This window comes from Salmo trutta, chromosome 4, assembly GCF_901001165.1.
Source record: "Salmo trutta chromosome 4, fSalTru1.1, whole genome shotgun sequence".
In the NCBI taxonomy this organism is placed as follows: Eukaryota; Metazoa; Chordata; class Actinopteri; order Salmoniformes; family Salmonidae; genus Salmo; species Salmo trutta.
The window spans coordinates 58,825,082-58,841,258 of record NC_042960.1 but is presented as its reverse complement, the minus strand read 5'-3'; the positions used below and the strand labels follow the sequence as shown (position 1 = coordinate 58,841,258).

General features: G+C 47.2%; 1 protein-coding gene across 7 annotated transcripts in view; it reads left to right on the top strand.

Annotated features, from left to right (window-relative positions):
• The window catches only part of cadps2 (Ca++-dependent secretion activator 2), a 237,066-nt gene that overhangs the window by 117,154 nt on the left and 103,735 nt on the right, over positions 1-16,177 (top strand). For all 7 annotated transcript variants that reach the window (XM_029751538.1, XM_029751535.1, XM_029751531.1 and 4 more), the window contains exon 8: positions 2,023-2,162. In XM_029751538.1, coding sequence (XP_029607398.1) covers positions 2,023-2,162 — 140 coding nt within the window. The remainder of the gene's footprint in view (positions 1-2,022; positions 2,163-16,177) is intronic.

Below are 16,177 nucleotides of genomic sequence, written 5' to 3'. Positions count from 1 at the left end.
TAACCCCCTCCCTATCCCCATCTCTATCCACCTCCCTATCCCCATCTATCCACCTCCCTATCCCCGTCCCTAACCCCCTCCCCATCTCTATCCACCTCCACCTCCCTATCCCCCTCCCTAACCCCCTCCCTATCCCCATCTCTATCCACCTCCCTATCCCCGTCCCTAACCCCCTCCCTATCCCCATCTCTATCCACCTCCCTATCCCCGTCCCTAACCCCCTCCCTATCCCCATCTCTATACACCTCCCTATCCCCGTCCCTATCCCCATCTCTATCCCCGTCCCTAACCCCCTCCCTATCCCCATCTCTATCCACCTCCCTATCCCCATCTCTATCCACCTCCCTAACCCCGTCCCTAACCCCCTCCCTATCCCCATCTCTATCCACCTCCCTAACCACGTCCCTAACCCCCTCCCCATCTTTATCCACCTCCCTATCCCCGTCCCTAACCCCCTCCCTATCCCCATCTTTATCCACCTCCCTAACCCCGTCCCTAACCCCCTCCCCATCTCTATCCACCTCCACCTCCCCATCCCTATCCACATCCCCATCCCTGTCCGCATCCTTCTCCCTGTCCCCCCCCATCCCCCATCCCCCTCCCTTTCCGACCCCCATCACTATCCACAAACCCATCCCTATCCCCCTCCCTATCCCATCACTATCCACATCCCTCTCCCCATCTCTATCCCCCTCCCCCTCCCTATAAAATCCCCATCACTATCCACAAACCCATCCCTATCACCTTCCCTCTCCCCTTCTCCATCCCCCTCCCAATCCCCCTCCCTATCCCCCTCCCGGTCCCTATCCCCATCTATCCCCCTCCCCGTCCCTATCTCCATCCCCCTCCCTATCTCCATCCCCCTCCCTATCTCCATCCCCCTCCCTATCTCCATCCCCCTCCCTATCTCCATCCCCCTCCCCATCTCTATCCCTCTCCCCATCTCTATCCCCCTCCCCATCTCTATTCCTCTCCCCCTCCCTTTCCCATCACTAACCCCATTCCTCTCCCCCTCCCTATCCCATCACTATCCACATCCTGATCCCCCTCCCTATCCCTATCCCCCTCCCTATCCTCATCCCCGTCCCTATCCCCCTCCTTTTCCCCTATCCACATCCCTATCCCTTCTCCCCATCCCCATCCATATCCCCCTCCCTGTCTCCATCCCTCTACCCCTCTCCATCCACCTCCCCCTCCTTTTCCCCTATCCCCCTCCCTATCCAATCCCAACCACTATCCACAAACCCATCCCTATCCCCCTCCTCGTCCATATCCCCCTCCCTATCCCCCTCCCTATCCCATTCCTATCCCCCTCCCTATCCAATCCCCTTTACTATCCACAAACCCATCCCCCTCCCCATCTCTATGCCCCTCTCTATTCCCATCACTATTCCCCCTCCCTATTCCTATCCAAATCCCTATCCCTGTCCCTATCTCCATCCCTCTACCTCTCTATCCCCCTTTCCCCATCCCTAAGCCCCCCCTTTCCCCATCCCTATGCCCATCCCTATCCCCCTCCCTCTTGCTCTCTCTTTCCTCACCCTCTCTCTAACACATTCACACTCATATCCAGCAACTCAAAACACAAATGTTTCTATATAAAGATGAGGATCTCATTGCTACAGCTTTGGATTCTATCTGAATCCCTTTCCTGCATACGGAGCAACTGCAGAGGGGGTTGTGATGAAAAAGAAGTGTCTCTCAATGGCACTCCCTCCCCATCTCTCTCTTTCCTCACCATCTCTACTCTCTTCCCCCAGCCAGACAGCCATGGTTTTCTGATGTCCTTCACCTGTCTGTTCCTATCATTGTCACAGAATATGGATGTGTCAGTCACTGACTGTCTGATGAGAGACGCTGTTTGTGTATCGTGTGTGTGCGTGTGCGTGTGTGTGTGTGCAGCTGTTCATTACTTCACCTTGTGTAAAATTGCATATTCTCTTTTTCTCTTCTCTCTCTCGCTCGCTCTCTTTTTCTTCTCTCTCTTCCCCCTCCCTCCCTCCCTCCCGTTCCCATTCTCAGGTGATCCTGAACCCCACCACCAATGGACCCAAGCAGGCCGAGCTTCACAAGATGGTGGTGTCAAAGAACAGTCAGGACTCAGAGCTGAAGATCAAACTAGCCGTCCGCATGGACAAACCCCCCAACATGAAGCACAGCGGGTAAGAACTCTACTACCCAGTCGTACTGAGGGTATGAACCACACTACCCAGACGTACTGAGGGTATGAACCACACTACCCAGACGTACTGAGGGTATGAACCACACTACCCAGACGTACTGAGGGTATGAACCACACTACCCAGTCGTACTGAGGGTATGAACCACACTACCCAGTCGTACTGAGGGTATGAACCACACTACCCAGTCGTACTGAGGGTATGAACCACACTACCCAGTCGTACTGAGGGTATGAACCACACTACCCAGACGTACTGAGGGTATGAACCACACTACCCAGTCGTACTGAGGGTATGAACCACTACCCAGTCGTACTGAGGGTATGAACCACACTACCCAGTCGTACTGAGGGTATGAACCACACTACCCAGTCGTACTGAGGGTATGAACCACACTACCCAGTCGTACTGAGGGTATGAACCACACTACCCAGTCGTACTGAGGGTATGAACCACACTACCCAGTCGTACTGAGGGTATGAACCACACTACCCAGTCGTACTGAGGGTATGAACCACACTACCCAGTCGTACTGAGGGTATGAACCACACTACCCAGTCGTACTGAGGGTATGCACCACACTACCCAGTCATACCGTGTGGCTCAGTTGGTAGAGCATGGTGTTTGCAACGCCAGTGTTGTGGGTTCAATTCCCACGGGGGACCAGTACGGAGAAAAAAAAATGTATGAAATGTATGCATTCACTACTGTAAGTCGCTCTGGAGAAGAGCGTCTGCTAAATGACTAAAATGTACTGGGTAGTGTGGACCATAGAGTTGTCCCAAACTGCTTGCCCAGCCTGCAAATCAGCTCTAAGTGATTTTAATTTTGGAAATCTGTTCCAAAGTATTCCCAAGCATAATAGAGACAGTATGTGTGATTGTATACACATGTGGACAAGGTTTGAAATGATTGTTTTGGTCAAATATATCTGTTTCAAAATAAAAAATCGAATCAAATTGTATTTGTCACATGCACCAAATACAACAGGTGTAGACCTTACAGTGAAATGCTGTATATAGCCCTTAACCAACAATGCAGTTTTAAGAAAAAAAGTGTTAAGTAAACTCAGAAAAAAAAAAACGGCCCTTTTTCAGGACCCTTTCAAAGATAATTCATAAAAATCCAAATAACTTCACAGATCTTCATTGTAAAGGGTTTAAACACTGTTTCCCATGCTTGTTCAATGAGCCATAAACAATTAATGAACATGCACCTGTGGAACGGTCATTAAGACACTAACAGCTTACAGACGGTAGGCAATTAAGATCACACTTATGAAACTGTAGGACACTAAAGAGGCCTTTCTACTGACTCTGGAAAACACCAAAAGGAAGATGCCCAGGGTCCCTGCTCATCTGCGTGAACGTGCCTTAGGCATGCTGCAAGGAGGCATGAGGACTGCAGATGTGGCCAGGGTAATAAATTGCAATGTCCGTAAGATGCCTAAGACAGCGCGACAGGGAGACAGGACAGACACTGATCGTCCTCGCAGTGGCAGACCACGTGTAACAACACCTGCACAGGATCGGTACATCCGAACATCACACCTGCAGGACAGGTACAGGATGGCAACAACAACTGTCCGAGTTACACCAGGAACGCACAATCCCTCCATCAGTGCTCAGACTGTCCGCAATAGGCTGAGAAAGGCTGGACTGAGGGTTGTAGGCCTGTTGTAAGGCAGGTCCTCACCAGACATCACCGGCAACGGCGTCGCCTATGGGCACAAACCCACCGTCGCTGGACCAGACAGGACTGGCAGAAAGTGCTCTTCACTGACGTGTCGCGGTTATGTCTCACCAGGGGTAATGGTCGGATTTGCGTTTATCGTCGAAGGAATGAGCGTTACACCGAGGCCTGTACTCTGGAGCGGGATCGATTTGGAGGTGGAGGGTGCGTCATGGTCTGGGGAGGTGTGTCACAGCATTATCGGACTGAGCTTGTTGTCTTTGCAGGCGTTCTGTACGTGATTTCCTGCAAGACAGAAATGTCAGTGTTCTGCCATGGCCAGCGAAGATCCCGGATCTCAATCCCATTGAGCACGTCTGCAACCTTTTGGATCGGAGGGTGAGGGCTAGGGCCATTCCCCCAGAAATGTATTGCAGGTGCATTGGTGGAAGAGTGGGGTAACATCTCACAGTAAGAACTGGCAAATCTGGTGCAGTCCATGAGGAGGAGATGCACTGCAGTGCTTAATGCAGCTGGTGGCCACACCAGATACTGACTTATTTTTTTATTTTGACCCCCCCTTTGTTTAGGGACACATTATTCAATTTCTGTTAGTCACATGTCTGTGGAACTTGTTCAGTTTATGTTTCAGTTGTTGAATCTTATGTTCATACAAATATTTACACATTTTAAGTTTGCTGAAAATAAACGCAGTTGACAGTAAGAGGACGTTTATTTTTTATCTGAGTTTATTTACTAAAATAAACTGAAGTAAAAAATTATATAAAAAAATAAATAAATAAAAACTGAAAAGTAACAAATAATTCAGGAGCAACAATATAACATTTGCGAGGTATGATGGTGCCGTTTTTATGGGCTCCAAATATATATGTTTGGGCTTCTTGCAGTGAATTTATAGTCTTCAAACTAAACTGAACAAAAATATAAACACAACATGTAAAGTGTTGGTCCCACGTTTCATGAGCTGATATAAATAATCCCAGAGATTTTCCATACACACAAACATTTCTCTCAAATGTTTTGCACAAATTTGTTTCATCCCTGTTAGTGAACATTTCTCCTTTGCCAAGATAATCCATCCACCTGACAGGTGTGGCATATCAAGAAGTTGATTAAACAGTATGATCATTATACAGGTGCACTTTGTGCTGAGGACAATAAAAGGCCACTTTAAAGTGTGTTGTTTTTGTCACACAACACAATGCCACAGATGTCTCAATTTTTGAGGGAGCATGCAATTGGCATGGTGACTGCTGAAATGTCTACCAGAGCTGTTGCCAGAGAATTTAATGTTAATTTCTCTACCATAAGCTGCCTCCAGCATTGTTTTAGAGTTTGGCAGTATGTCCAACCAGTCTCACAACTGTAGACCACGTGTAACCACGCAAGCTCAGGACCTCCACATCCTGCTTCTTCACCTTCGGCATCGTCGGGGGGGGGGGGGGGGGGTGCTGAGGAGTATTTCTGTCGGTAATAAAGCCCTTTTGTCAGGAAAAACTAATTCTGATTGTCTGGGCCTGGCTGCCAGGTGTCTGGGCCTATGCCCTCCATGGCTGCACCCCTGCCCAGTCATGTCAAATCCATAGATCAGGGCCTAATGAATTCATTTCAACTTACTGATTTTCCTTATATGAACTGTAACTCAGTAAAATCTTTGAAATTGTTACATTTCCCTGGCCTAGAGTTTACTAGGACATGTTTTGTATGGGATATGTATGTTTTTCTCCCATTGCATCATAAGATCTGATGAAAACCAGCAAAGTGACTAATGCACGTGTCAAACTCATTCCTCGTGGGTGCGAATGTCTGTGGGTTTTCACTCCTCCCTTGTACTTGATTGATGAATTAAGGTCACTGATTAGTAAGAAAAACCGAAAAACAGCCGACGCTAGGCCCTCTATCGCCCTCCATGAAGGGTTAGGCTGTAATAAAAACTGTCATAAGAACATGAGGCAAAGAAAGGATAGCAGTGCCCCCTAGCGGTGACTGACAGATTGAGAGAAGGAAACGGAGAGAGAGAAAGATGATGAGCTAAGCTTAGAAAAGCAGAGGCATGGACAACTGCTGTCTGTCAGTAAGCGAACATAACAGTTGGTATATGAGAAGTGTGTGTGTGTGTGTGTGTGTGTGTGTGTGTGTGTGTGTGTTAAAGTAATTCTGCCTTGTCTATTGGACAGGAATCCATTATTTGAGGTACATGTTGATGTAATTGGATGTATTTCATGTTGGGCCTCCTTTGCTCCAGCAGATGGCAGCCCAGACCCATTTTTAAACCCAATGACATTCATTCATGCCATCAGTCAAATCAGTGGAGTACCAAGACTGGTTTTAGTGAGGTCACTTCATAACTATGACTCTGCTAGTAATTAGTGAAGAGACACCGGGTGCTGAGTGAAGAGTGTGTTCGTGTGTGTGTGTGTCGGTCTGTCTGTCTGCAGGATGGTAGGCTACCCCTAATTGGCTAGTGTCTCTTCAGAAGTTTAATACCATCTCAGGTGACCCTTCGAATACCAAGGAGGACACTAGGGTGTATTGTGTGTGTGTGTGTGTGTGTGTATATATGTATATATATATGTATATATATATGTATATATATGTATGTATATATATATGTATATATATGTATATATATATATGTGTATATATGTATATATATATATGTATATATATGTATATGTATATATATGTATATATATATATATATGTATATATATATATATATATATATATATATATATATATACATACACATATATATATACATACACATATATATATACATACACATATATATATACATACACATATATATATATATATATACACATATATATATATATACACATATATATATATATGTGTGTGTGTGTGTGTGTGTGTGTGTGTGTGTGTGTGTATATATATATATACACATATATATATATATATATATATATATACACATATATATATATACACATATATATATATATATATATATATATATATATATATATATATATACTGCTCAAAAAAATAAAGGGAGCACTTAAACAACACATCCTAGATCTGAATGAATGAAATAATCTTATTAAATACTTTTTTCTTTACATAGTTGAATGTGCTGACAACAAAATCACACAAAAATAATCAATGGAAATCCAATTTATCAACCCATGGAGGTCTGGATTTGGAGTCACACTAAAAATTAAAGTGGAAAACCACACTACAGGCTGATCCAACTTTGATGTAATGTCCTTAAAACAAGTCAAAATGAGGCTCAGTAGTGTGTGTGGCCTCCACATGCCTGTATGACCTCCCTACAACGCCTGGGCATGCTCCTGATGAGGTGGCGGATGGTCTCCTGAGGGATCTTCTCCCAGACCTGGACTAAAGCATCCGCCAACTTCTGGACAGTCTGTGGTGCAACGTGTCGTTGGTGGATGGAGTGAGACATGATGTCCCAGATGTGCTCAATTGGATTCAGGTCTGGGGAACGGGCGGGCCAGTCCATAGCATCAATGCCTTCCTCTTGCAGGAACTGCTGACACACTCCAGCCACATGAGGTCTAGCATTGTCTTGCATTAGGAGGAACCCAGGGCCAACCGCACCAGCATATGGTCTCACAAGGGGTCTGAGGATCTCATTTCGGTACCTAATGGCAGTCAGGCTACCTCTGGCGAGCACATGGAGGGCTGTGCGGCCCCCCAAAGAAATGCTACCCCACACCATGACTGACCCACCGCCAAACCGGTCATGCTGGAGGATGTTGCAGGCAGTAGAACGTTCTCCACGGTGTCTCCAGACTCTGTCACGTCTGTCACGTGTTCAGTGTGAACCTGCTTTCATCTGTGAAGAGCACAGGGCGCCAGTGGCCAATTTGCCAATCTTGGTGTTCTCTGGCAAATGCCAATCGTCCTGCACGGTGTTGGGCTGTAGCACAACCCCCACCTGTGGACGTCGGGCCCTCATACCACCCTCATGGAGTCTGTTTCTGACCGTTTGAGCAGACACATGGACATTTGTGGCCTGCTAGAGGTCATTTTACAGGGCTCTGGCAGTGTTCCTCCTGCTCCTCCTTGCACAAAGGCGGAGGTAGCGGTCCTGCTGCTGGGTTGTTGCCCTCCTACGGCCTCCTCCACGTCTCCTGATATACTGGCCTGTCTCCTGGTAGCGCCTCCATGCTCTGGACACTACGCTGACAGACAGCGCAAACCTTCTTGCCACAGCTCGCATTGATGTGCCATCCTGGATGAGCTGCACTACCTGAGCCACTTGTGTGGGTTGTAGACTCCGTCTCATGCTACCACTAGAGTGAAAGCACCGCCAGCATTCAAAAGTGACCAAAACATCAGCCAGGAAGCATAGGAACTGAGAAGTGGTCTGTGGTCCCCACCTGCAGAACCACTCCTTTATTGGGGGTGTCTTGCTAATTGCCTCTAATTTCCACCTGTTGTCTATTCCATTTGCACAACAGCATGTGAAATTTATTGTCAATCAGTGTTGCTTCCTAAGTGGACAGTTTGATTTCACAGAAGTGTGATTGACTTGGAGTTACATTGTGTTGTTTAAGTGTTCCCTTTATTTTTTTGAGCAGTGTATGTATGTATAAGTCGCTCTGGATAAGAGCGTCTGCTAAATGACTAAAATGTAAATCCATAGATTAGGGCCTAATTTAATTATTTAAATTGACTGATTCCTTATATGAACTGTAACTCAGTAAAATCATTGAAATTGTTGCATGTTGTGTTTTTGTTCAGTATATATACTGAACAAAAACATAGGCCCTAATCTATAGATTTACATTTTAGTCATTTAGCAGACGCTCTTATCCAGAGCGACTTACAGTAGTGAATGCATACATTTCATGCATTTAAAAAAAAAAAATTGTACTGGCACCCCGTGGGAATCAAACCCACAACCCTGGCGTTGCACACACCATGCTGGCGTTGCGAACGCCGTGCTCTACCAACTGAGCCACAGGGATTTCACATGACTGGGCAGGGGCGCAGCTATGGGTGGGCCTGGGAGGGTGTTGGCTCACCCCTTGGGAGACTGGCCCACCCACTGGGGAGCAAGGCCCAGCTTCTTGATATGCCACACCTGTCAGGTGGACAGACTATCTTGGCAAAGGAGAAATGCTCACCTACAGGGATGTAAACAAATTTATGCACAACATTTTAGCAAAAATGTGATCTTTTATTTCAGCTCATGAAACATGGGACCAACACTTTACTTGTTGTTTATATTTTTGTTCTGTGTGTATAATGTATTTATATGTGTGTGTGTATATATGCGTGTGTATATATATATGTGTGTGTGTGTGTGTGTGTGTGTGTGTGTGTGTGTGTGTGTGTGTGTGTGTGTGTGTTATACACTTATATACACACCCACACACACACGCTGACATCGGTTCACAGCAACACAATTCTAATCAAAGTCATGGACAAGCATTTGGAGAAACACTGTCGATTTTAAAATTCTGACATGGTCTTATACACATGAATTAAAAACACGTTCACAAGCATGCATATTCCACAGCAACATGTAACCCCCGCCCCCCCCCCCCCCCCCACACACACACACACACACACACATACACAGGGGCGGACTGGGAACAAAAATCGGCCCTGGCATTTCTAACACACCGGCCCATTATTAAATTAATTATAATTTTGCTCAGAAAATCCAAGTTAGACAGGCCCACTAGGCAACAAATGGACCAGCCAGTCCGCTCCTGCACATACACACGTCAACACACTAGGCGGCACACTTGAGGACTGTACATTTTAGGAAGGAAGAAAGAAAGTGAGCAAAGCAAGAAAAGGGAGAGAGAGAAACCAGGAAGACAAGCAGATATTGAGACAGACTGACAGACAGAGAGAGATGGAGAGGTTGGATTTTCAGGTTGAACGCTTCTCCATTAAAAGCAGCCATCTGTTGATGGGAGCCGAAGAGGCAAAGAGAAGAGGGAGCTCTCAGCTCTCCCAAAGACTGCAATCTGCCACCCCCCCCCCCCCCCCACCCCCAGAAAGAGGGGAGGAGGAGGGAGAGGGATGAGCAAGAGAGAGAAAAGGCACAGGGTAGATTCTGTTTCAGCTCTCCCAAAGACTGTAATCTGCCACCACCACCAACCCGCGGGAGGGAGGGAGGGAGTTAAAGAGAGTGGGAGATAAGCAAGAGAGAGAAGAGGCTTCTGTCTCAGCTCTCACGAAGACTGCAATCTGCCACCAGGGGGAGAGATGAGATGTATTGCCTATTTACAGAAGATCTGGTGCTTCTGTCCCCAACCAAGGAGGCCTACAGCAGCACCTTGATCTTAATGCATGCAGAGCAGAATTAGTAATATACCCGCTAATTATCAAAATCCACATAAGAGCTGTTCAATTCTACAACAGCTAAAAGGAAACGATACCCACACAATCCACCACAAAGCCCTCACCTGCAGAGAGATGAACCTAGAGAAGAGTCCCCTCAGCCAGCTGGTTCAAGGGCTCTGTTCACAAACACAAATAGACTCCACAGAGCCCCAGAACAGCAACACAATTAGACCCAACCAAATCATGAGAAAACAAAAATAAATTACTTGAGACATTGGAAAGAATTTAACAGAGCAAACTGGAATGCTATTTGGCCCCAAACAGAGAGTATAAAGTGGCAGAATACCTGACCACTGTGACTGACCCAAAATGAAGGAAAGCCTTTAGTATGTACAGACTCAGTGAGCATAGCCTTGCTATTGAGAAAGGCCGCTGTAGGTAGACCTGGCTCTTCAGAGAAGACAGCCTATGTGCACATTGCCACAAAATGAGGTGGAAACTGAGCTGCACTTCCTAACCTCCTGCCAAATGTATGACCATATTAGAGAGACATATTTCCCTCAGATTACACAGGCCCACAAAGAATTTGAAAACAAATCCAATTTTGATGAACTCCCATAGCTATTGGGTGAAATACAACAGTGTGCCATCACAGCTTCAAGATTTGTGACCTGTTGCAACAAGAAAAGGGCAACCAGTGAAGAACAAACACCATTGTAAATACAACCCATATTTATTTTCCCTTTTGTACTTAAACTATTTTCACATCATTATAACACTGTACGTAGCCATAATATGACATTTATCTATTCCTTTGAAACTTGTGTAATGTTTACTGTAATTTTATTTGTTTATTTCACTTTAGTTTATAATCTAAAGTGAAATAATCTCCTCTGTTCCCTCTCTCTTTCTGTCTAATCTCCTCTGTTCCCTCTCTCTTTCTGTCTAATCTCCTCTGTTCCCTCTCTCTTTCTGTCTAATCTCCTCTGTTCCCTCTCTCTTTCTGTCTAATCTCCTCTGTTCCCTCTCTCTTTCTGTCTAATCTCCTCTGTTCCCTCTCTCTTTCTGTCTAATCTCCTCTGTTCCCTCTCTCTTTCTGTCTAATCTCCTCTGTTCCCTCTCTCTTTCTGTCTAATCTCCTCTGTTCCCTCTCTCTTTATGTCTAATCTCCTCTGTTCCCTCTCTCTTTATGTCTAATCTCCTCTGTTCCCTCTCTCTTTCTGTCTAATCTCCTCTGTTCCCTCTCTCTTTATGTCTAATCTTTATGGTTTCCTCTCTCTTTCTGTCTAATCTCCTCTGTTCCCTCTCTCTTTCTGTCTAATCTCCTCTGTTCCCTCTCTCTTTATGTCTAATCTTTATGGTTTCCTCTCTCTTTCTGTCTAATCTCCTCTGTTCCCTCTCTCTTTCTGTCTAATCTTTATGGTTTCCTCTCTCTTTCTGTCTAATCTCCTCTGTTCCCTCTCTTTCTGTCTAATCTTTATGGTTTCCTCTCTCTTTCTGTCTAATATTCACTGTTTCCTCTCTCTTTCTGTCTAATATTCACTGTTTCCTCTCTTCTCTCTCTCCCTCCCCATTTCTCTCTCTCCCTCCCCGTCTCGCGCTCTCTCTCTCTCTCTCTCTCTCTCTCTCTCTCTCTCCGTCCCACTCTCCCTCCCTGTCTCGCTCTCTCCCTCCCTGTCTCGCTCTCTCCCTCCCTGTCTCGCTCTCTCCCTCCCTGTCTCGCTCTCTCCCTCCCTGTCTCGCTCTCTCCCTCCCTGTCTCGCTCTCTCCCTCCCTGTCTCGCTCTCTCCCTCCCTGTCTCGCTCTCTCCCTCCCTGTCTCGCTCTCTCCCTCCCTGTCTCGCTCTCTCCTCCCTGTCTCGCTCTCTCCCTCCCTGTCTCGCTCGCTCTCTCCCTGTCTCGCTCTCTCCCTCCCTGTCTCGCTCTCTCCCTCCCCCTCTCGCTCTCCATCTCTCTGTCTCTCTCCCTCCACGTCTCTCTCTCTCCCTCCACGTCTCTCTCTCTCCCTCCACGTCTCTCTCTCTCCCTCCACGTCTCTCTCTCTCCCTCCACGTCTCTCTCTCTCCCTCCACGTCTCTCTCTCTCCCTCCACGTCTCTCTCTCTCCCTCCACGTCTCTCTCTCTCCCTCCACGTCTCTCTCTCTCCCTCCACGTCTCTCTCTCTCCCTCCACGTCTCTCTCTCTCTCCCTCCACGTCTCTCTCTCTCTCCCTCCACGTTGCTCTCTCTCTCCCTCCACGTTGCTCTCTCTCTCCCTCCACGTCGCTCTCTCTCTCCCTCCACGTCGCTCTCTCTCCCTTCACGTCGCTCTCTCTCCCTTCACGTCGCTCTCTCTCCCTCACTGTCGCTCTCTCTCCCTCACTGTCGCGCTCTCTCCCTCACTGTCGCGCTCTCTCCCTCACTGTCGCGCTCTCTCCCTCACTGTCGCGCTCTCTCCCTCACTGTCGCGCTCTCTCCCTCACTGTCGCGCTCTCTCCCTCACTGTCGCGCTCTCTCCCTCACTGTCGCGCTCTCTCCCTCACTGTCGCGCTCTCTCCCTCACTGTCGCGCTCTCTCCCTCACTGTCGCGCTCTCTCCCTCACTGTCGCTCTCTCTCCCTCACTGTCGCTCTCTCCCTCACTGTCGCTCTCTCTCCCTCACTGTCGCTCTCTCTCCCTCACTCTCTCTCTCTCCCTCACTCTCTCTCTCTCCCTCACTCTCTCTCTCTCCCTCACTCTCTCTCTCTCCCTCACTCTCTCTCTCTCTCTCTCCCTCACTCTCTCTCTCTCTCTCCCTCACTGTCTCTCTCTCTCTCTCCCTCACTGTCTCTCTCTCTCTCCCTCACTGTCGCTCTCTCTCTCCCCTCACTGTCGCTCTCTCTCTCTCCCCCACTGCCGCTCTCTCTCTCTCCCCCACTGCCGCTCTCTCTCTCTCCCCCACTGCCGCTCTCTCTCTCTCCCCCACTGTCGCTCTCTCTCTCTCCCCCACTGTCGCTCTCTCTCTCTCCCCCACTGTCGCTCTCTCTCTCTCCCCCACTGTCGCTCTCTCTCTCTTCCCCCCGTCTCCCTCACCATCTCCCTCACCGCCTCTCGCGCTCCCTCACCGTCGCCCTCTCTCGCTCTCTCTCCCTCACCGTCGCTCTCCCTCTCCCTCACCGTCGCTCTCTCTCTCCCTCACCGTCGCTCTCTCTCTCCCTCACCGTCGCTCTCTCTCTCCCTCACCGTCGCCCTCTCTCCCTCACAGTCGCTCCCTCACTGTCGCTCTCTCTCTCTTCCCCCCGTCTCTCTCTCTCCCTCACCATCTCCCTCACCGCCTCTCACTCTCCCTCACCGGCTCTCCCTCACCGTCTCTCTCGCTCTCCCTTTTGTCTCGCTCTATCCCTCCCGTCTCGACGCTCTCTCTCCCTCCCCGTCGCTCTCTCTCTCTCTCCCTCCCCGTTGCTCTCTCTCCCTCTCCCTCCCTCCCCGTCGCTCTCTCTCCCTCTCCCTCCCCGTCGCTCTCTCTCCCCGTCTCGCTCTCTCCCTCCCCGTCTCTCCCTGTCTGCCTCCCTCCCTGCCTCCCTCCATCCCCATCTCTCCCTGCCTCCCTCTCCATCACTCCCTCCTTCCCTGTCTGTCTCCCTCCCCATCTCTCTTTCCCTCCCTCCCTCCCTCCCTCCCTCCCTCCCTCCCTGTCTGTCTGTCTGTCTGTCTGTCTGTCTGTCTGTCTGTCTGTCTGTCTGTCTGTCTGTCTCCCTCCCCATCTCTCCCTCCCTCCCTCCCTCCCCATCTCTCCCTCCCTCCCTCCCTGTCTGTCTCCCTCCCCATCTCTCCCTCCCTGCCTGTCTGTCTGTCTGTCTCCCTCCCTCCCTGTCTGTCTGTCTCCCTCCCTCCGTCTGTCTCCCTCCCTCCCTCCGTCTGTCTCCCTCCCCATCTCTCCCTCCCTGCCTGTCTGTCTGTCTGTCTCCCTCCCTCCCTGTCTGTCTGTCTCCCTCCCTCCGTCTGTCTCCCTCCCTCCCTCCGTCTGTCTCCCTCTTTTCATCCTCACTCCTTTGATTCACCAAGTCAGAAAGAGTTAAGGAGTCTTGCCTTCCTCTTCTCCCAACCCTCCCTTTTCTCAGTCCCCCATATTCAGATGCCACTTCTCCTTTTAACTACCGCTCTCGCTCAAACATGGACAGACACCACTATTTTAGGGGTTTGTGTTGGATTACAAATGGTAAAAATGGACATTGAAAAAGCTTGTGTATTGTAATTCCCAACAACTAGGTGTAGTTCTAAAACATGTCCACACGGGAGCATTGTTCGTCCAATACTTGAAGTAACAGGGTTTTTATCAAAACCTATTTACTTACTAGCCTACACTTTATTTTGATAAATAAGTTCAAATAATTCATATTTTCCCTGAAAGGGGTTACAAAACTATATTAAACATTTTACACAATTGGGTAACTATTATAAAAAATGAAATACAAATTATTGGACAAATCTAGAAAATGCTTGATTTCCAGAAGAGTAGTGTGGCATCAATGTTCACCATTTTTACTTTCTATTCAAAACAGATATCTTCGCCTGTTCCATCAAGAATGGTCGATCTAGTTGTCTTGTTGTCCCGTTATCCCGTTTGGTTTGAACCTTTTAGTGTAAACTTCAACCACTTCTTAGTGTGATGTTTTAAGATATTCTGTTATCACCGTTCATTTTCTTTGCCCTAGCCATCTCATTCAATGGCTCTGATTTGCCCTGGTAAGAGCATGCTTTTCTCAGACGAGTGACAGATGAATTCCGCTGTGTGTTTCCCCCTCACCTATACTCGAAATGCATATAGTTACAAACAAATTTAATTCCGTTGTGTGACTTTGTGACGAGGCCTTTTGAATTAAACTTGGCTGAATTAGAGCAAATTCGATTAATAAAAAATGGCCTACTTTTTGAAGTAAGCCTAAGGATTCTACGATAATGCCGTAATTTCGAATAGACTGGGCCTACTAATGTAAACAAACACTTGGCAATAGGAAGTGTATAAGCATCATGCATTGTACCAAGTACTGAAAAGTGTCCTACAGCTGCTTGCTGGTCCACACGTCTGGGGCTGCGGATGGCCCGGTATTGTTGTCAGCTAAATGGGATCATGAGCGGCTGAAAAGTGTTTGAGAACGAAAAGAAAATAATTTTCACAAGTGGATGATTACTTCTGCCACATCCTATCCCAACTCCCGGAGAATGCCCCAGATTTTCAGACCCGTATTCACAGCCGCTCCCAACCTAGACTGGAGGCCTTTTCTTAAAGGGGCAGCCCCTCTCCTTTTGACAAATTGTCTTCACAATCTATTGATTTCCTCCTTTCACTCTCTCATATCCCACATTATTTCCCATTGAGTTCCGTGAATAGGCGATTGATTATGGAGCTTCCAGATGTTAGTCGTCATTGGCTTTCTGACCATGCTAACATTTTCCAAGGGAAGAAGAGACTGGAGGAAAACGTTGGCTTGGTTTTCTCATAACATATTATTATTATCATCCGTTGCATAATGCTTCTACAATTTGGCCGATCACAGTTGGTATTTGCCAGTCATAAAATACCCTGTTGTCACAATAATGTATTTTCGATAAGAACACGTCGATTATGTTCTCAGTGAATTATAGTTGTCTATATTCTTGGAAATATTTTTGGAAAAGAGCTGCTTAATTTGTATCTTTATAAACAGCCTATATTGGTCACCTTGTAATCACCTTAATTTGCATCTTTATAAACAGCCTATATTGGTCACCTTAATTTTTATCTTTATAAACAGCCTATATTGGTCACCTTAATTTTTATCTTTATAAACAGCCTATATTGGTCACCTTAATTTGTATCTTTATAAACAGCCTATATTGGTCACCTTGTAATCACCTTAATTTGCATCTTTATAAACAGCCTATATTGGTCACCTTAATTTTTATCTTTATAAACAGCCTATATTGGTCACCTTAATTTTTATCTTTATAAACAGCCTATATTGGTCACCTTAATTTTTATCTTTATAAACAGCCTATATTGGTCACCT